Source organism: Myotis lucifugus, unplaced genomic scaffold (assembly GCF_000147115.1).
Source record: "Myotis lucifugus unplaced genomic scaffold, Myoluc2.0 scaffold_1, whole genome shotgun sequence".
NCBI lineage: Eukaryota > Metazoa > Chordata > Mammalia > Chiroptera > Vespertilionidae > Myotis > Myotis lucifugus.
In genome coordinates this window covers 37,835,152-37,855,726 of record NW_005871049.1, presented here as the reverse complement: position 1 = coordinate 37,855,726, position 20,575 = coordinate 37,835,152, and the positions used below count along the sequence as shown (strand labels likewise).

At 37.4% G+C, this 20,575-nt stretch overlaps 1 protein-coding gene across 17 annotated transcripts in view; it reads left to right on the top strand.

Annotated features, from left to right (window-relative positions):
* Positions 1 to 20,575, top strand: part of HMBOX1 (homeobox containing 1) — a 118,651-nt gene that overhangs the window by 45,373 nt on the left and 52,703 nt on the right. For all 17 annotated transcript variants that reach the window (XM_023755893.1, XM_023755867.1, XM_023755891.1 and 14 more), the window contains 2 exons: positions 2,132 to 2,242; positions 16,974 to 17,127. In XM_023755893.1, the coding sequence (XP_023611661.1) occupies positions 2,132 to 2,242; positions 16,974 to 17,127 (265 nt within the window). The remainder of the gene's footprint in view (positions 1 to 2,131; positions 2,243 to 16,973; positions 17,128 to 20,575) is intronic.

Genomic DNA, 20,575 nt, shown 5'->3' with positions numbered 1-20,575 from the left:
AAGAAAACGGGACTGCATTGTGTGTTCTAACAGGAAAACACCTGGTGGCAGGCGTCAAACCACTTATTACTGTCAAACATGCACTAATCAGCCTGCAATGCATATTGGGGAGTGTTACAAAACTTATCATACTGTACAAAATTATAAACAATAAAATATTGTTTTTGCAAATATACATTCCTCGATGTCACCCAATTCATATAAGTCCAATATCATTATAATACGCTACTTGGTTCCAAAATTATACTAAATAATACGAGGGTCTGTAAATGCACGTTTCCGCCGCAAAGTAGCGTCGAGTAGCTGATAGCCAATGTCCAGAATGGTTCGGAGTGCAAAGGGTTAAAAGTCTGCCCAGTTTTTTTATTATGTGAGTATACCATAATTTAACTAATCTTTTGATGGGCTTTTGCCCTCTTCCTTCACTACCTGGACAGCGCTAAAATCTAGTGGGCTCAGTGTTTATTCTGTACGATCTGACTGTGTGGGGGAGATTCAATACTGAAAGTAACAGAACTGATATAGTCTATTTTTTCTTAAAAGATTTTCCTCAAATTCTGTTTGTTTTGAGTAGTATGGTACTGATGTGAAGAATCCACATAAAAATGTTTTATTTTGTTGACATGAAAATCAATTTTGATTTCATAGTGGAAAACGGTTTTCTTCACTCTTGTTTAAAAGTAATGTAATATCTGAATCTGGACTTGTGGTAAGGCATTGCTAAAGACAGCCAACTTTAAATAATTTGCATTCTCTTAGAACAAGCATAGAGTGCTGGCTGCCAGCACCTGCTTCACATAGATCGTCAATCCATTGGAAAACCGCTGTGTGAATTATTTGAGAATGTAATCACTTAGGTTTTGGAAAACTGAATTTCACCCTTTGGAAATGAAAGGTGGTTCCAATCAGGGAACCTTGCTTCACAGCCCAACTTGTCTTTTAACAAAGCTTCCCTCCCCCATTTCCGCAAGTTTTCTTCTAACATAGGTTTTTAAAAGTATGAAACTCTAGGGGCTTGCTTTTAATGAGTTAAATATAATCACCAGGCCTCCTGCTTCTCATGTTAGGGGGTGTGATTACTTCATGATAACCACTCTTCCTGTTGTGCATTATAGCTTTAAACAGGTGTTGTCACAGGTGGTATTCAGTACTATCAAGTTACCATAAGTAATTCCTTGGGAGAGTTAAGATACTGTTAACCCTCTCTGATAGCTGCCTGGTCCTTTAGAAAGTGCCTTATGGACATATAAGACAGTTTCATCTTTCCTATTATTCTTTGCTTTGCCAGTTGTATGTTAAATTATTCATTTTTGGAATAGCTATAATGACCTGAAGGAGCAAGTGATTCTCATACTAGTCAGTTTTAGACATGCTTTTTTAATTTCACATGTGGAGGTTTTCCCCATTTCTAATTAATTGCTGTCAAGAGCTTCTTACTTATAGCTGAAAACTTCTGCTTTATATTCTGTTCAGTTTTTTGAAAAGTCTGTGTTAGATGACTGCCTTTACCACTTGAGATTTCTTAAGAGGTCATATTGCAGCAGAAGTCTAAAAGTCTTCCAATTCTTAGTTATCTGTACTAATGATAATGAATCTGAAATGCCTAAATGAATTAACAAATAAGACAGAAACTTTATTGAAGAGAGCATTTTCAATGACCTCTTTTTTTCCCAGCCCCTAATTCTTTTATTAGTATCAGTAATTAGTAGCAAAACTTGCTGGCTTGATTTTTTTTTCTTTTCAATATCTATTAAAAGTTCTAATATTCTAAACCAGGATTGGGGTGGAGGTGGTGGTGGTTGGAGGAGCACAAATCTAATCAATTTTTGATTAATAACTGTTACTTAGGAATCTCTTCATGTATCTCATATTTATGGACCAGGTTTAGAGATTGATTTTAGAGACCACTTTCAAATCTTGATTAATAAAATGCTGACCTCTAGTAGATAATTCTGAATATATCCTAGCACGTTTAGCCAGCTTTTACCAAGAAGCCCAATATAAGAGTTGTTCAAGTTGCAGCTTTCTTATAAAGAAGAGAATAAAGAACCAGTAACCTAGAACCAAGAGAACCCTCCTTAAGTTCCCCGCAACTTCATTACTTGCAACAGCTGTTTCTCTTTCTACATAGGTATCAGTCAGAGCCGGATCTCTCACTGGCTGTTGCAACAGGGATCAGACCTGAGTGAGCAGAAGAAAAGGGCATTTTACCGATGGTATCAACTGGAGAAGACAAACCCTGGTAAATATCATTTTCTTTTTTCATTGCATATGAAATGAGACATATGTAATTAATTGCTTTATTGAATCCATGTGCTGCCTTGTCTTCATCATGGTAGTTTCAGACTTTACTGTTTTTCTTTTAAGCCAAAGAAAAACTGCAAAACCTAAGCCCTATTGTACCAATTTTTTATTTAGTGTCTAATGTCATCTAAGGTGCCTCTTTGTTTCCAGTTTTTTGATATTTCTAACAAGAGTTTGAAAGAAAAGTCATGGTTGTCAGTGGGCGATTTTCTTTTTCTCAACTATAGGTACACATAAGATTCCGTGTCTAGTTTTTTTTTTCTTTAATCTTGTTTTAGTAGTATAAACTTATACTTTCATTTACTCCATGCTATACCTTATCCAATGATCTCTGCTAATGGTTTTCCAATTCTAATTACCTGGGTAGTAAGTGTGTCTTTGGACTTATGCGAAAGCTGTCCAGATGACTTTGGGAGCAGCAATAGGTTGGAAAGTAGAATAAAATCTTAAGGAAAAAGATCACAGAAACCTTTGTGTCTGAGGTTGCCAGGGATAGGCAAATTCTAGTACAGGATACTTTTAACAAGTGGTATATAAAGTAAAACCTGAAGTTGTGTGACAGACTGTCTCAATCTACACGTAACAGACTGATGGCAGTGAGCCCGATGTCAAGTTGACCTTGTGATTGAGCTGTCTTCTGTAATATTACAGCATTAAATCCTTTGCTTACAGACTGAATTACCAGTTGTAATATTGCATATTGAAGACTCTTAGCTAATAATAGCATTGGCCCTGAGGCAGGAATAAAGAATGTTATGGAGACATATATTTTCGTGTGTCTGTGGTAAGATATTTTTCAGAGATCACATTCTTGACCTGAAAAGCCCAGGCAGGCCAAAACAGAAGAGAACATATTAACCTCTCTGCAGTGAATTTTTTATCTACCTGACCCCCAGTTTCTATTTTGAAATGTTTCAATGTACAGAAAAGTTGAAAGACCAACACAGTGAATATCTGTTCACCCTCTTCTTAGATACAGTAATTGTTAACATTTTGCTACATTTGCTTTATTCCTATAAAATAAATTAATTAAAAACTTACATATATGTATGTTTGCATGCATACACACACTCTCTTTAGCATTCATCTCCAAAAAAGGAGTAATCGCCTATGTAACACAGTTCCTATGATCATACCTAAGAAAATTAATAATAATTTGCTGGGGCTGATCAGCAGCCCCTGAACAATGGATGAACAGATTACTCTGACACAGTTTCACTGTGGGGGAGAGGGCTAAGGGACAGCCCAGCTGAAAGAGCCAGGCAGCCTCGATTGCCTGCCTCATTAGACTTTTATTGGAATTTTTATCTTTAGATAAAGTCAGTAGGGTGAGTAATCTTGGGAGGACACATGTGTTTACATTGTCCTCAAGGCAAGGACATCCAGGGATTAAGCATAAGGATTCCAGTAAACACCCAGGGGTCTGCACATGCAAAGACTTGTTTGGAAAGGTCAAGGAATAATTAGGGGCACTGCCTTCCACACTCCCCTTAGGCTCCCCTAAGTCGGAATTCCGATAAACAGGGCAGGCGGCCTTCCACACACTTCCCTTTTCTCGGAATGTCCTCCTTACAGCTTTCCAACCAAGTCTCTTGTGCTCCCCAGCAATAATTCCTTAATATCATCTAATATCCAGTCCATATTTACATTTCTGTAGATGTTATAAGAATGTCTTTGATAGCTTTTTAAAAATTGAATAGTGTCTGATTTAGGTTGACAGGTTGGAATTTGTTATGTGTTTTAAGACTTTTAAATCTAGTCACTTAAACTTTTTTCATGACAAACTTTTAAAATCATTTAATATAATGTCTCATATTCTGGATTTTTAGTTTTCTCTTATTGTCAATTAAGACAATCTCTTTAAGTATTTCCCATAAACTGGAAGTTAGGATTAGAGGCTTGATTAGATTTAGGTTAAACATTTTTGGCAAGAATATTTCATAGATTATTTAGGGAGGGCATGTGTTAATGGCTGCAGTTTACTTTGAAATGCATAAAAGTAAAATGAATAGGAAGATGATAAAGAAATGTGATAAAGTTAGTACTGTGTTGTAAAATACTAGATAGTATGAGTACAGATTTTTGCTATAAATTCTTTCATTGTTCTGTATGTCTGAAAATTTTCACAATAAAACATAGGGGCAAAATGCTTGTTAAGTAATGTTTACCTCAATTTACCACATATCCAGAGGTGTATAATGGTATATATATATATATATATAATATGCTAAGTTTGATCATTTGTTAAAAGTAGTGGTCACCAGGTCTTGTCGTTACAGTTTATAAATAATCTACGGGGTGTAATTTTGCCACTGAATGACTCTCCTCTTCGACTGTTTGCCACTAGTCTTAGCATCCTTTGATGATGCTCATCTGAATCAGTTGCTCCAATGGAGATCGCAAAATGGTGATAGTCTAATCTAACATTCCTTCAGCATTTATTAGCTGGCAGTTTTTCTGCAAAGGAATCTCATTTTTAAATATTTTTCTAATGATAACTAGACATAACAAACCTCTCAAAAATAATGACTCTTGTTGCTGCCATTAGTTAAATGTTCTAAATTAGCACATTTCAGTAGAAATATAATGCAAATGACATGTGCAATTTTGAATTATCTAATAACCACATTTTAAAAGGTGAGAATAGCTAAACTTAATATATTTTATTTAAGAAATATATATTATTCAGCATTTAATCTTTCTTTCTCTTTGTACTGATTCTTTGAAATACAATATATGTTTTACACTTAAAGTACCTATGTCCAATCAGCCACATTTCAAGTGTTGAATAACCCCATGGGCTAGTGGCTACTGTATAGGACAGCACAGCAGCACTTCAATCTCAGCTTACAGCAATCTTCCCAAAGATAGCACTTCTTCCATAATTCACAGCAGAGCAAATCACATGAAGAGGGACAGAGCTTGGCACTTGTCTGTTTAATTAATAGAGCAGCTTTAGGCTGGCTGGTAGCAAGGGTTCAGCTAAGTAAATAAGGAATTGTGCTTGGGGGTTTCATGACCTGGTCACATTCCAGAAATTGGTTACCAGAGAGCACCAGAGAGATTGTCAGGATGTTCCAAAATGAAGAATTTGGAGGGCAAATACTAGTCATTTGTGTCAGGCAGTCGTCCTCCTTAAGAGAAGGGATTTGTCACTTGTATTTGGCACTTAGAACAATGCCTAATGTATAATCTTATCACAGTTGGTGGTGCTAAATTTCCACACTGAGATTCAGGGCTGGGCTCCAGTCCCAAGCAGGAACTTGGATACCAGGAAGACAAATTAACTAGAAACAGGAAGGAGAGACCAAGTTGCAGCATTTTTGCAGTTGATCTGATAGCACTTCCCACTGCAGAATACTATTGTTGGAATTCAGATTTTAGCACTGAGGTGGATATTGTGTTCTTCTGAAAATTATTGTTTTATTTTTAATCTTAGTTCCTATTTCAAGCTATCTTGGAACCAGAGCTAGGTTCACCCATCAGCAGGAAATTGGAGAAAATTGGAACTAAGGCATTGAAACAAGAAAAATGGGAAAGGACTAACATCATTCATCCAGCTGTTGATGAGAAGCTGTTTTCTTTATGGAGATAGTGCCCCTGTTAAGAATAAATTCCCCTAATCATGCATTTGTTGTTCAATAAAGTTGCATTGCCAACTATCCCTTTTTTTCTGGGTGGTTTTTGTTTGTTTGCTTGCTTTTTTTGTTTTTGTTTTTAATTTGAAAATCAAATCTATACTGGTTCTGAGTTCTCAAATTTTCTGTAGGACATAATTTGAAAGATGAGTTAATAATTCAGTTGGTAGTTTTCATTGCATAAACAGTAATTGGATGTTAGCAATTAAAATTTAATTTTAAAGATTTTATTTGTATTTCAATCTTTATTATAAGAGCTAATATGCTATAGAATTCTTTCTAAAGATAAGTGCTGGATAAGTGCAGTTTTATTTTTTGTTCAATTACAGTTTACATATAACATTATATTAATTTCAGGTGTACACTGCAGTGATTAGACATTATATAACTAAGTGATCATCCAATATATCTTGTACCCATTTGACACCATACATAGTTATCATAATACTAGGGGTCCAGTGCACGAATTCATGCACCTTGAAAGGAACTGTGGGCTGAGAGGCTGTGGTGGGCACAGGGGCAGGTCTTGGCTCATCCTCCGTGCCCCTGCCCAGCCCCTCCCGCCGCCGCCCCCAGCCCCCTGTCACGAGCTGACAGCACCAGCCCCTCTTGCACTTGCTGATGGCGCAGAGCGACTGGGGCCGGCGCCAGCAGCAGGTGCAAGCAGCGGCTGCTGGTCCCAATCACCCCTCAGGAGCAGGGGGAGGTGGAGAAGCCCTCAGGGGCGATTGGGGCCAACGCTGGCAGCAGGTGCGAGCACCAGGTGGACCGCAGTGCGCAGAAGCAAAGAATTTTCAATAACTACCAGAGGCTCGCCCCAATGACAGTGACCAGCGCCCTGCCTTGGTCTGGCGCCCCCGCTTACCTGCTCCACCATCCCGCCACAGCTGAGGCCCTACATGTTCCATGCTCTGCTGCCAACACCCACCATGTTCCATGTGTGATCCCTGGTGGTCAGGGCACATCATAGCAACTGATTGTTCGGTTGTTCCGCCGTTTGGTCTATTTTTTTAAAAATATATTTTATTGATTTTTTTACAAAGAGGAAGGGAGAGGGATAGAGAGTTAGAAACATTAATGAGAGAGAAACATCAATTCAGCTGCCTCCTGAACACTCCCTACTGGGGATGTGCCCGCAACCAACATATGTGCCCTTGACTGGAATCGAACCTGGGACTTTTCAGTCCACAGGCCAACGCTCTAGCCACTGAGCCAAACTGGTTAGGGCCGTTCAGTCTATTTGTATATTAGCCTTTTATTATATAGGATTATTGACTGTATTCCCTATGCTGTGCTTTACATCCCCATGACTATTCTGTTACTGCCTGTTTGTACTTCTTAATCCCTTCACCTGTTCACCCACCCCCCTCCTATCTGGCAACTATCAAAATGTTCTCTGTATCTGTGAGTCTGTTTCTGTTCTCCTTGTTCATTTATTTTGTTTTATAGATTCAATTGTTGATAAATATGTTATTTATTGCCATTTTATTGTTCACATTTTTTATCTTTTTTTCTTCACTTCTTCTCTCCTTTAACATTTCAAGTAATACTAGCTAGGAGGTGGTAACTCCTTTAGCTTTTTCTTGTCTGGGAAGCTCTTTATTTGTTCTTTAATTCTAAATGATAGTCTTGGTTGTAGGTCCTTGCTTTTCATCACTATGAATATTTCTTGCCAGTCCCTTCTGATCTGCAAAGTTTCTGTTGAGAAATCAGCTGACAGCCTTATGGGAGCTCTCTAGTAGGTAACCAACTGCTTTTCTCTTACTGCTTTTAAGATTCTTTGTTTTTAACCTTTTGCATTTTACTTGTGATGTGTCTTGGTGTGGGCCTCTTTGGGTTCATCTTGTTTGGGACTCTCTGCACTTCTTGGACTTGTATGTCTATTTTCTTCACCAGGTTAGAAAAGTTTTCCATCATTATTTTTTAAAATATGTTTTCAGTTTCTTGCTCTCTCTCTTCTGTCCCCCATGATGCAAATATTGGTATGCTTGAATTTGTCCCAGAGGCTCCTTACATTATCCTCACTTTGGGGATTGTTTTTTTCTTTCTCTCTTTTTTTGGGGGGGGCGGGGGGGCGTGGGCAGGAGGGGTTGTGCTGTTCTGAAAAGGTGTCTTTTGCTTTCTTATATTACAAATCACTGTTTTGGTTCTCAGCTTCAGCTACTCTACTATTGGTTCCCTGTAAATTATTCTTTTTAAAAATATTTTTTTTCTTATTTTTAGAGAGAGAGGAAGGGAGAGGGAGAGAAAGAGAAACATTGATATGAGAGTGAAACATTGATTCGCTGCCTCCTGCATGCCCCCTACCAAGGTTTGAGCCCACAACCCGGGCATGTGCCCTGCCTGGAAATCAAACTGGCAACTTCTCAGTGATGATGATGTCCAACCAACTGAGCTATGCTTTCCAGGGTTGTAAATTATTCATTTTAGTTAGTGTATCCTTCATTTCTGACTCGTTCTTTTTTATGGTTTCCATGTCCTTTTTTATACTGTTGAGGTTCTCTGTAAGTTCATACTCTTACCCTAAGTTCATTGAGCATATTTATAACCAGTGTTTTTGAACACTGCGTTAAATTCCTTATCTCTATTTTGTTTAATTCTTTTTTTGGAGTTTTGTTCTGTTCTCTCATTTGGGACATGTTTCTTTGTCTCTTCATTTTTACAGCCTCCCTGTGTTTGTTTCAATGTATTAGGTAGAGCTGCTACGTCTCCTGGGCTTGGTAGAGTGGCCTAATGTAGTAGGTGTCCTGTAGAGTCCAGTGGCACAGCCTCCCCGTTCACCTGAGCTATGCATTCCAGGTGCACAGCCCTCACCCGCCATGTAGGTTGTGTACACCCTTGTGTTGTAGTTAAGCCTTGATTGCTGTTGGCAGGTCAATGGGAGGGATTCACCCAAGGCCCATTGGCTGTGACCACTGAAGAAGCAGCTGTGCAGGGGACACCCCACAGAGCAGGACTTACTTCTGTGGTTCTCTGGTGCATGCTGAGTCCTCCCCTTGAGTGTGTCACTTGTGGAAGTGGTTGAATGGTGCTTTGACATGGTCTGAAGCTGTCTACAGGGTGTGATGGCTTGTAGGGCCTCCCAGGAGGTGCAGGCCAAGGTCAGCCAGGCAGTCCATGTTCTACCTGGGCTACCCAGCATGAGCTACAAAATGATCTGCAGATGGCTGCTACTTGTGCTGGGCTTGGAGGTGCCCAGGAGAGGCCAAGCTGTGAACCATGGCTGGCTGCTGCTAGTGCCTGGCTTGGGGCCACTTAGCGAGAGGTACGGAGCACTCCAAGACCAGATGCTGCTTATGTGAGAGATTTAAGAAAAATCTGAGGCATGAGCCAAGACAGGCCAACTATTTGGAAAAGTCACTGGAAACAGCTTGGGTGGGCAGGAAAGTTGGTGCAGTGGGGTCTTGGAATCACCTGGATGGGGCAAACAGTGATGGAGACTCAAATATGGTGCCTGCCTACTGCCTCTGTTGGGGGAGGGCTCAGAAAAGGAACAGAGGCTCTGCCAGCACTTCTGTCTGGGAGAAAGCTGCCCCTCCAGGTGTTTCTCTGATGCCAGACACTTCAGTTCCTCCCTGTATGTCCCTCATGGTTATTGAGCTGCTGTCCCAGAGCTAGAACTCAGAAGGAGTGAGTCTGAGTAAGTGCGTCCATGGGCCCTATAATAGAAGCTGCCTGGGACTCCAGCAGCCTCCCTGTCACTCAGCCACAATACTCATTGGTTTTTATAGCCAGAAGTTATGGGGACTTCTCTTCCCAGCACTGGAAACCTGAGCTGGGGAGCCTCAGGTGGGGCTGGGACCCCTTGCTCCTCAGACGGGGACCTCCACAGCTGAGATATCCCTCCCCGATGTTTATTCACCATGTGGAACCAGCCTGTTTGCGGCTCCATCCTTCCTACCAATCTTGATTTGGCTTCTTCTTTATATCCTTACTTGTAGGACTTCGTTCAGCTAGATTTCAGGCAGTTCTCGATGGTTGTTCTGTAGTTTAGTTGTATTTTTGATGTGGTGGGATGAGGCAAGTATTACATTTACCTATGCCATTGCCTTAGACTTTAACATTTATTTTAGCTAAAGAATTATTATTTCTTCTTATTCCATGGACACTTTGAAACTACTATTATGTTTGGGTAAAATGAGCTAAAATTATGTTAGCACCTAAGAATGTCATATCCACTGTCTAGTAAGTTGTTGCTTATAATATGTCAGAATCTTCTCTGCAGGTCATTGCAGAGATTATTAGAATTTGCCTAAATGTCCCTAGTTGAGAACTGGTTAATCTGTACATTGGAATACCGTGGAAGCTATATATCTATTTTTTAAAAGATGGCTTTATAGGAATTGGATTTATATGTGATAATATTAAATTCATAAGTGAATAAAATAAGATATAAAACAATGAATATAGCATTTTGTCATTTATATACTCACACACACGTATGTATTTAAATAAACACAGAACATCTCTGGAAGGCCATAGTAAGAGTTGATAAGGATAGCTCAGGAGCGGGGATCTGAGTGACTGTTAACTAAATAACCTTTTGTCTCTTTCTAAATTTTGTACCATGTACTTGTACTATATATTCAAATTTTACATATAAGGTATAATGAAAAGGAAGGAGGGAGAAAGGCAAAGAGTGATGGAAACAAAAGAAATTAATCTGCTTTGTTAATCTGCATTTAAAATATTAAAAAACCCGAGAACCTAGGTTCACATGGTATAAACCTGCTTTTGTGAATCTGTTAGGTAAAAAAAAAGTAAAAATAAAAAGATGTCAGTGATTTTTATTAGTAGGTCCTTCTTTTATTTCATAAACTTTTCTCTAGGCAGGATAGCTCATCAGAAGAAATGTAAGTAGTACCATTCCTTTGCATATATATTCTGAGAAAAAAATTCAGAATGAAAAGGTACTTTGTCTCATTTATGTAAATTTAAACATTTCAAGACAAATAAAAAAGTTTGTATATTCTATTCCTGGGCTCAGAAGATTTCTCTCTGTATGCCTTGATTGAAGTTCTCTTTTTCAAACTCTTCACTCTGGATCCATTTGGATAAGGTTTTTTGTTGTTGGTAGTGAGTTTGTGTTTTTTTGTTTTGTTTTTGGTGTTTTTTTTGGTCTCTCTTTAAGGTGGATTAAGCAAGAAAAATAATAGGATGGGTATTTAGGTTATTATTACTGACAATCTAATACATATAGATATAGTGTAGTTCTCCGATAAACAGAACCATCATCAGAATTTCCCAGCATAACCCAAAGCCTGCCAAGGCATATTAATAAGATAGTCTGATGGAAACTGATCAAAAACATTTTGTTTCTTATGAAAACATTTATAAGAAAACGCCTATTTTTAAAAAAAAGTGAGTACTAAGTTCAGCATGGTTGACATCAAAAGCCCCTTTATTCAATTCAATTAGGCTCTATAGTCTTTTCCCTTGTCTAATTTAAACATTACTATAGCAGACAGGGTTTGCTGAGTTCCTCTTGGCTCATGGCACAGATTCTGCATATTTCTAAACTAAACAATTAAATAAAGTTTGCCAGAGGCTTGTGCAGCAAGCACAAGAAGTAAATTTGGCAAACAGAAGTAATTCCTCCTCCCTTCACTGTTGCAGAGTGTCAGAGTCTCAGGGGAGTCATGTGTGTGACGTGAAGATGATAAATTACTTGTGGAGAAGCTAGCTTTTATGAACTGAGTGGTGATGACATGCTGGTAGTCATTCTTTGATTAGCTGATTGGTGAAGGCGCACCCAGAAATAACCCTGATAAGAAGATTATATATACAAAGAAAACATTTATCAAAAGTTTCAAATCCATCCGCAAATTAGGAAGAAATGTTTTTTTCCCCCTTAGGTTTAGAGTTGCTATATAAATGTGCAAAATTTTGTCTTAATGGGAGCCCAAATATAAGGTGAAAAAAAAATATTTCTGTAAAGAAAATAGGTAACACACTTCCTTCAAAGCAGGGTGGGGGGAAGTGGGTTGTTTTAAAAAAAAACAAACCAGAACTATAGTATTTTATTTCAAAGGGGTTTTAAGTCTTATATATGCATTGTTCCTGCAGTCTAGTATCTTTGTATTTTTCTATCAAAGTCAATAATTTTGAACCCATTTTTTAGTTATTCATTGCTCTTTACCCATTTTGACCAAAGCAAGATGAACCAAGTTTTCCGGAACAAAATTCTGTTTATTCGAGTGTTTCCAGAATGCTTCTTGTGCTATTTTAAATACTGTTACATTGAAAAAAAAAAGGGACCAAGAAAAAAGCCTTCAATCAAAAGTAAAGTGATAATATTGTTTTAAATAAAGTATCTTACAAGTTTGAAATTATTCAGAATTTCTACCTTCTGTGCAAAAAATTACCTTGATTTTTTTAAATGTACTTTTATTGATTTTAGAGAGGAAGTAAGAGGGAGGGAGAGATAGAAACATCAATGATGAAAGAGAATCATTGATTGGCTGCCTCCTGCATGCCTATGGGGATCAAGCCCGCAACCTTGGGCATGTGCCCTTGACCAGAATCAAACCTGGGACCCTTCAGTCCGCAGGCTGGTATTCTATCCACTGAGCCAAACCAGTTAGGGCACCTTGATTTCTTTTAAAGTAATCAGGCCACTACTCACTTTTCTCTTCTTTTTCTCCCTCCTTCCTCCTCTCTCCCTTTCTTTTACTTCCTGACCAATTTTATTTTATCTAAACTTTTTACAAAAAATCTGGACAACACAGAATATTATAAAGAAGCATAAGTTATATTACCAATAAACCCCAATACCAGGAAAGAACCATTATTATCAGTTGCCGTATTTCCTTCAATCTCATGATTATGTTAAGAGTATTTGTATTCTTTGTTTTATTTGTACCCATTTATCACTCTACTTACCTAAGAAAGCATGCCATAAATATAGATGTGGCCCACTACCTGGAATTCCCTGACCTATTCCCCGTCCTCCACCCACTGAACCTCTGAATCTCTCTATTCTTTTATCAGAATCAGGACTTGGATGAGAGGACCTACTACCTCTTCCCGTCTGTTTCTGCCTCTGCCTTGATCAACCATAATAACAGCTTGGCTCTATTTTGGACCTTTTATCATGGCTGTAGAACAAAATTTACATAGTCTACTTAGATAAATTCCAGCGGCCTTGTCAGGCTGTAATTTGTTTGCATTCAGAAAAGTACCAAAATAAAGATTTTTAAACCCTCCAGCACCATAGTTCCTTCTTACACCTAAATTTTGTTAACTTTGAATTAGACGCAGACCTAATTGCCAAGATATCTTGGCAGCATGGAATCCTTTTTCTTGAACTGTCTAAAAAAGGATTTCGGTTTAGAGTTTCACAGTGTGTAGGCCAGGAATTTTTTAAACCAGGGGTCAGCAGCAAACTCTTTCTGTAAAAGGCCAGATAGTAAATATGTTAAGCTTTGTAGGCTATGTGGTCTCTGTCACAGCTATTCAACTCTGCCATTGTAGTGCAAAAAAAAGAGAAAGGACAATGTGTACATGAATGGGTATGGCTGTGTTCAAATAAAACTTTAAACAATGGCAACACATAGTTTGCCATATATTTTAAGTCATGAATCTCTAAATCATGTATGATGATATACTTGTTCATTACAGGTAGAAGTTAAGGGTTTTTACAAAAATAAAAAGCTATAAAAATATTCTGAATGATACAAAATGAATTGACCATAAATGAACATATTGACAGATTTGAATACATAAAAATTAGGACCACAAAGCATACCATCCTATATAATAAAGAGCTTATATTCTAATTAGACTGAGCAGACCGTCTGGATGACCTTCCAGACGAAGCTGGGGCTTCGAGGGCTGAGGGAGCCGGGGAGCGAGGGCTGAGCCCCTTGCACGAATTTTTTGCATCGGGCCACTAGTTAATAAAAGATGAATGACAAACTGGGGAAAAAATAGTTGCAACCTATATATGACTAGCAATTGGTGTGGTTTGTACGCACCAATAAGATGAATAACAAAACAAAAAAGGACATAAGATACAAACTCTGCGCACCATAGATATGACCACATCCTGTGTAACAAGACACCGACTTGCGCCTGGCCAATCAGCAGGGCCCACAGTCCTTTCTCCTGCCCTTACTCCAACCCCCTATAAAACCCCTCTTCCCACAGGGCTAGCTCTCTCTGTCTCGCCGCTGCGTCGTTAAGGAGGCTGGGGGAGCCAAGCCCGGGCTTGAATAAAGACTCTTATGCTTTTGCATCGGGGGGGAAAAAAAATGATACAAACTCACAAGAAAAAGTGCATAATGACTATGGTAAACAGGAAAAGATGCTCATTCTTACTAATAGTAAAATCTGTATTAAAGGGAAATTTTTTGCCTAAGTTTATAAATGTGAATAATCAGTAATACTTATAATACTCAGTGTATCAAGGAACATGGGGAAATAAACTGGAGAATTACCCCACCACCTAGCAGCCAAAAACAACAAACATTTATTATTTCACAATTTTTGTGGGTCAGGAATCCAGGCATGGCTTAGCTAGGATGGTTTGGCTCAGCATTCTCGTTAGGTTGTAGTTGAGTTGTCTGCCAGGGCTACAGTCACTGGGGCTGGACAGTGTACTATCAAGATGATGCACGTGAGTATTGGCAGACCCCAGTTCCTTTCTGCCTGCTGGCCAGAGACATCAGGTCCTCTCCACATGGGCCTCGCCATTGGCTCCCTGAATGTCCTTACAGCATGGCAGCTAGTTTCTCCTGAGCCAGTGATCCAAGAGACAGGCAACCAAGACAGACTCCACCGTGTATTCTATAATCTAATATTGGAAGTCACGTACCGTCACAGACTGATTCTGGTACAGCAGGGGGAGGGACTACACAACAGGATGAATAGTAGGAGACAGGGACCCTTGGGAACCACTTTGGAGGCTTACTACCATATTGCTTGTATTGGGACTAAATAATGCTGAGGGCTTTATTTCTGTTCAGCTGGGTTCTGCAGTTGTCTCATTGTGTGTCTTGCATCTAGAATAGCTTTTCTTCTCAAATGTCTGGCACCTGGATGAGTTTGGCAGGAGCACCTCGGGGTTGGCTGGGCATCTTTCACTCTACCTGGCTAGCTTGGTCTTCTTTACAACATTGTGGTCTCAGGTTAGTCATACTTACGTGGCAGCTGGTTCCCCCAGAGCCAGCATCAAGGAGATCTGGTTAAGAACTGAAAAGCTTCTTATGACCTAGCCTTGAACTGTTTCCATTTTGTGATGCCAAAATGTGTCCCAGGACCAGCCCAGATCAAGAGCATGATTACCAGGAGGTGGGACTTCCTGTGAAGGACCATCTTTAGAACCTATTCCAAGAAGTTATGAGTAAGAGAGATTATGCTGGCTTGTTCTAAAGTGGTAGTAGTAAAAGTAAACAAATTGATTTGATTCTGGATATATTTTGAAGATAAAATTGACAGAATTTGCCTTTGGACTGGATATATAGTATGTGGGAGAAATAGAGAAGTCAAAGATGAATCTTAGATTTTAGAGCTAAGCAATTTGAAGAATGATGATGCCATTTACTCCAATGGGAAAGACATAAGGGCAACAGGTTTGGAGTGGGAAATCAGGACTGGGCATCTGTATAAGAGAATGCATATGATCTTATAGCCCTTAAGGAGAAATCTAAATATGTGATGATGTAGAAATACTACCTATGGTATTAATTTTAAGGTACAATAAATAAAGTATGATTTATATTATGGAGAAAGAAATATATTTATTAATATGTGCATTATTGTTATTCCACATAATTCTAACCAGTTCTAACCTATTTTTCTAGGGCTATATCGAGTTTAGATTTTATTCTATAGGAACAGTTTAGATTTTATTTCATAGTCAGAGGGAACTTTTTGAAGGTTTTTGATCAGCAGAGTGATATGATCATAATTATGCTTGGGAAGATAAATTTCAAAGTGTAAAGAATGAAAGAACAGTGGGAGAATAGGAACTGTAGTCAATAATATTATAATAACTATGTCTGGTGTCATGTGGGTATTGTAAAGTATATGATTTTCTAACTACTATGCTGCATATATGAAACTAATAGAAAATAGTATTGAATGTAAACTGTAATTGAAAAAAAATTTTTTTTAAGAAAGGAAGAACAGTGGAAGAGCCAGGGAGTGAATTCTATGATAGCATACCAAGTTACATTTATATTCTTTGAATGAAGTATATGAAAGTCAAAGACAATGTTGCTATTTTTTTGTTTTTGTTTGTTTGTTTTATTCATTGCTTCTAGCCTAGAACAAGCCATGTAAGAAGGTTTTGGTAAATGATAAATGAATGAATACATGCATCATCACCAGTTCAGGCTGAACTAGTACAATATCTCAATTATAAATATTTTTTTCATTTGTTTTAATTATATGACAGAAGTAACAGAAAATGGGATTTAGCATTAATAGGTAGTAGACCTATGGAGATCTGATTTTGTCAGTACACTAAAGCATATCAAATATCATCCTATTTCCTTTTATGCTATATGTGACTTAGAGTTTACAAAAATTAGGGTTATTTTAAATTCAACTCCTGCCTGCTTGTAGGGCTCTACTTTTAGGGCTCCATTTTCTCAATAACAAAAAATCCTTTGAATGGTAAAGAAAATTTCTGAACATAGATGGGAATTGTTCAAAAAGATTAAAACTTCCAAATAGGAATTTCAAAAGAGATTTTTCAGAGGAAGGTAGTCAGATTGTCGCTGGGCTAAATATCATACTTATTCTCCAAAAGAGATAAATTTTGAGTTTTGTTTCAATAAAATGACACAAAGATAAAAGACAAATGACAAACTGGAAAAAAAGACATAAAATAATTTAATGATGACTTTTTAAGGAAGAGTTTTTGTTTCTTTGGATTTTTATTTTGGTCAAATAATTTCTATTTTTTAAAAATATATAAATATCAAATGTATTGGGTCTGCAAGTTTCAATGAAGAGGCAAAAGTTTATTACTGTTGATTTCATGATATATTTAGATATTTGCTAAAAAATATTTGTTTATTTCAGGGGCTACACTAAGTATGAGACCGGCCCCCATTCCAATAGAAGACCCAGAATGGAGACAAACGCCTCCCCCAGTCTCTGCTACATCAGGCACCTTCAGATTACGGCGAGGGAGTCGATTTACCTGGAGAAAGGAGTGCCTCGCTGTCATGGAAAGGTACAGATCTCTTTTTCCTGTGAGCAGTTTTCCAAAGAGAGACACTTTAGATAGATTTGGACAATTTTCATTTCAAACAAGTGATTTGGGATTTAGGTTCTATCTCTAAAAGTATTTCGGAGTAGTATAAATGTGTATTATTGAAATAATATGTTCTCACCATTGAGAATTCATAAAACTGGAGTTAACATCTATAAATATAATTTAAGAGAGTCCTCAGTAATTTAAGAAACTTTAGAAGAAATTTTTTAAAATTTAGATTTATATATTATATTTTAGAAAATCTCTTTGCTGTTTCGTTTTCAACAAAATAATTGAATAATTATATAGGAGGCCATTGAAATTTTCGTAAAAATTTTTCCGTTATAGTTAACGTACAGTATCATGTTAGTTTTGGGTGACAACTTAGTGATGAGACATTTATATAACTTACAAAGTGATCCCCCTCACAAGGCTAGTACTCATCTGACACCACACACAGTAATTATAATATTATTGACTATTCCCTATGCTGTATTTTATATCCCTGTGACTATTTTTATAACTGCAGTTTTACTTCTTAATTTCTTCACCTTTTTCACTCATCTCCCCAACCTCCCCTGCATCTGGCAACCATCAGTTTGTTCTCTGAATCTATGGGTCTGTTTCTGTTTTGTTTATTTTGTATTTTAGATTACACATATAAGTGAAATTATATGGTATTTGTCTTTCTCTGTCTACTTATTGCACTTAACACAATACCTTTTAGGTCCATCCATGTTGTCGCAAGTGGAAAGATTTCATTCTTTTTTATGGTTAGGTAATATTCCATTGTACATATGTGCAATGAACATAGGGCTGAGTATATCTTTTTGAATTAGTACTTTGGTTTTCTTCAGATAAATACCCAAAAGTGGAAATGAACATAGGGCTGAGTATATCTTTTTGAATTAGTACTTTGGTTTTCTTTAGATAAATACCCAAAAGTGGAATTGCTGGGTCATAATGGTAGTTCTGTTTTTAATTTTTTTAGGAACCTCCATAGTGTTTTCACTAGTGGCTGCACCAATTTACAATCCTACCAACAATGCACAAGGGTTCCCTATTCTCTTTTATGTACACTTCTCAACAGCACTAGTTTGATGATTTGTTAATGATAGCTTTTGTGACTGGTGTGAGGTGATATCTCATAGTGGTTTTAATTTACATTTACCTGAAGATTAATGTTATTGAGCATCTTGTCATAAGTCTGTTGGCTATCTGTATCTTCTTCTAGTCAGTCTTTTCATTTTGTTAATGGTGTCCCTCCCTGTGCAAAAACTCTTTAGATTAGTGTAGTCCCATTTGTTTATTTTTTTTCTTTTGTTTCTCTTGCTCAAGGAGACATCCAAAAAATATTACTAAGAGTGATGTTAAAGAGTTTATTGCCTATGTTTCTTCTCGCTTCATGGTTTCAGGTCTTACATTTAATCTTTAATCCATTTTGAGTTTAAGAAAGTGTAAAGTTTCATTCTTTTGCATGTATTTATCAGTTTTTCCCAACACTACTTATTGAAGAGAATGTCTTACCCTATTGTATATTGTTGCCTTCTTTGTCATAGATATAGGCATGGGTTTATTTCTGGGCTCTCTATTCTGTTCCATTGATCCTTTTGTCTGTTTTTATGCCAGTACCATGCTGTTTTGATTATTATAACCTTGTAGTATAATTTGATATCAGGTAATGTGATACCTTTAATCTTGTCTTAATTTCTCAAGATTGCTTTTTGGGGTCTTTGTGGTTTCATATACATTTTTGGATTATTTGTTTTAGTTCTGTGAAAAATGCTATTGGTATTTTTTGTTGTTGTTAATCTTCACCTGGTCATATTTTTCCATTGATTTTTAGAGAGAGAGTGGAAGGGATAGAGAGAGAGACAGAGAGAGAAAAACATCGAAGTGAGAGAGAGACACATCAGTTGGTTGCCTTTGCACATGCCCAACCAGGACCGGGGATTAAGCCTGAAACCGAGGTACATGCCCTTGACTGGAATTGAACCTGGGACCCTTCAGTCTGCAGGCTGACGTTCTTTCCACTGACCCAAACCACCTAGGGTGTCATTGGTATTTTGATAGGGATTGCATTGAGTCTGTAGATTGGTTTGGTAGGATGGACATTTTAACAATATTAATTCTTCCAATCTGTCCATTTATTTGTATCTTCTTTAAGTTCTTTCTTCTGTGTCTTATACCTTTTCAAGTACAAGTCTTTTATCTCCTTGGTTAAATTTATTCCCAGGTATTTTATTCTTTTTGATGCAGTTATAAATGAGATTGTTTTCTTAATTTCTCTTTCTGGATAGTTTGTTACTGGTATACAAAAATGCAACCAATTTCTGAATGTTAATGTGTCCTGCTGCTTTACGTAATTTATCAGTTTAATAGTTTTTTGATAGAATCTTTAGGGTTCTCTATATGTAGTGTCATGTAGTCTGCAAATAATGACAGTTTGACTTATTCCTTTCCAATTTGGATGTTTGTTTGTTTTTTCCCTTTTTTTTGGTCTGACTGCTGTGGCTAAGAATTCCAACACTATATATACTATGTTGAATAAATGTGTTGAAAGTGGACATGCTTCTATTGTTCCTGATCTTAAGCAAAAATCTTTCAGCTTTACACTGTTGAGTATGATGTTAGCTGTGTATTTGTCATACGTGGCCTTTGTTAGGTTGAGGTATGGTTCCTCTGTCCCCACTTTGCTAAGAGTTTTTAATCATAAATGGATTTTGGAATTTGTCAAATGCTTTTTTGTACCTATTGATATGATCATATGACTTTATCTTTCATTTTGTTTACATAGTGTTTCACGTTAATTGATTTGTGGATATAAAACTAACCTTGCATCCTGGGAATAAATCCCACTTAATCACAGTATATGATCTTTTTTTTTTTTTACGTTTTAAATATTTTTTTTTCCAATTATAGTTGACATACAATATGCATTTTAAAGTTAGATAGTAAGGTTGCTGAATATAAGGTCAGTATACAAAAATCAAATATAATAGCAATGAAAAGAATATGAATTTTTTTATTGTTTAAAGTATTACAAATAGTAGTATATATGTCTCCTTTTTCCCCCATTGACCTCTCCTCGGCCTCCCCTACCCCCGGCACATGCCCTCCCTCCCTCCCCCCCCCATGTGTGTGTCCATTGGTTATGCTTATATGCATGCATACAAGTCCTTCGGTTGATCTCTTACCCCACCCCCACCAACATTCCCCTGCCTTCCCAATGTAGTTTTACAGTCTGTTCGATGCTTCTTTGACTCTGTATCTATTTCTGTTCATCAGTTTATGATGTTCATTATATTCCACAAATGATATTTATCTTTCTTTGACTGGCTTATTTCGCTTAGCATAATGCTCTCCAGTTCTGTCCATGCTGCTGCAAATGGTAAGAATTCCTTCTTTTTTACAGCAGCGTAGTATT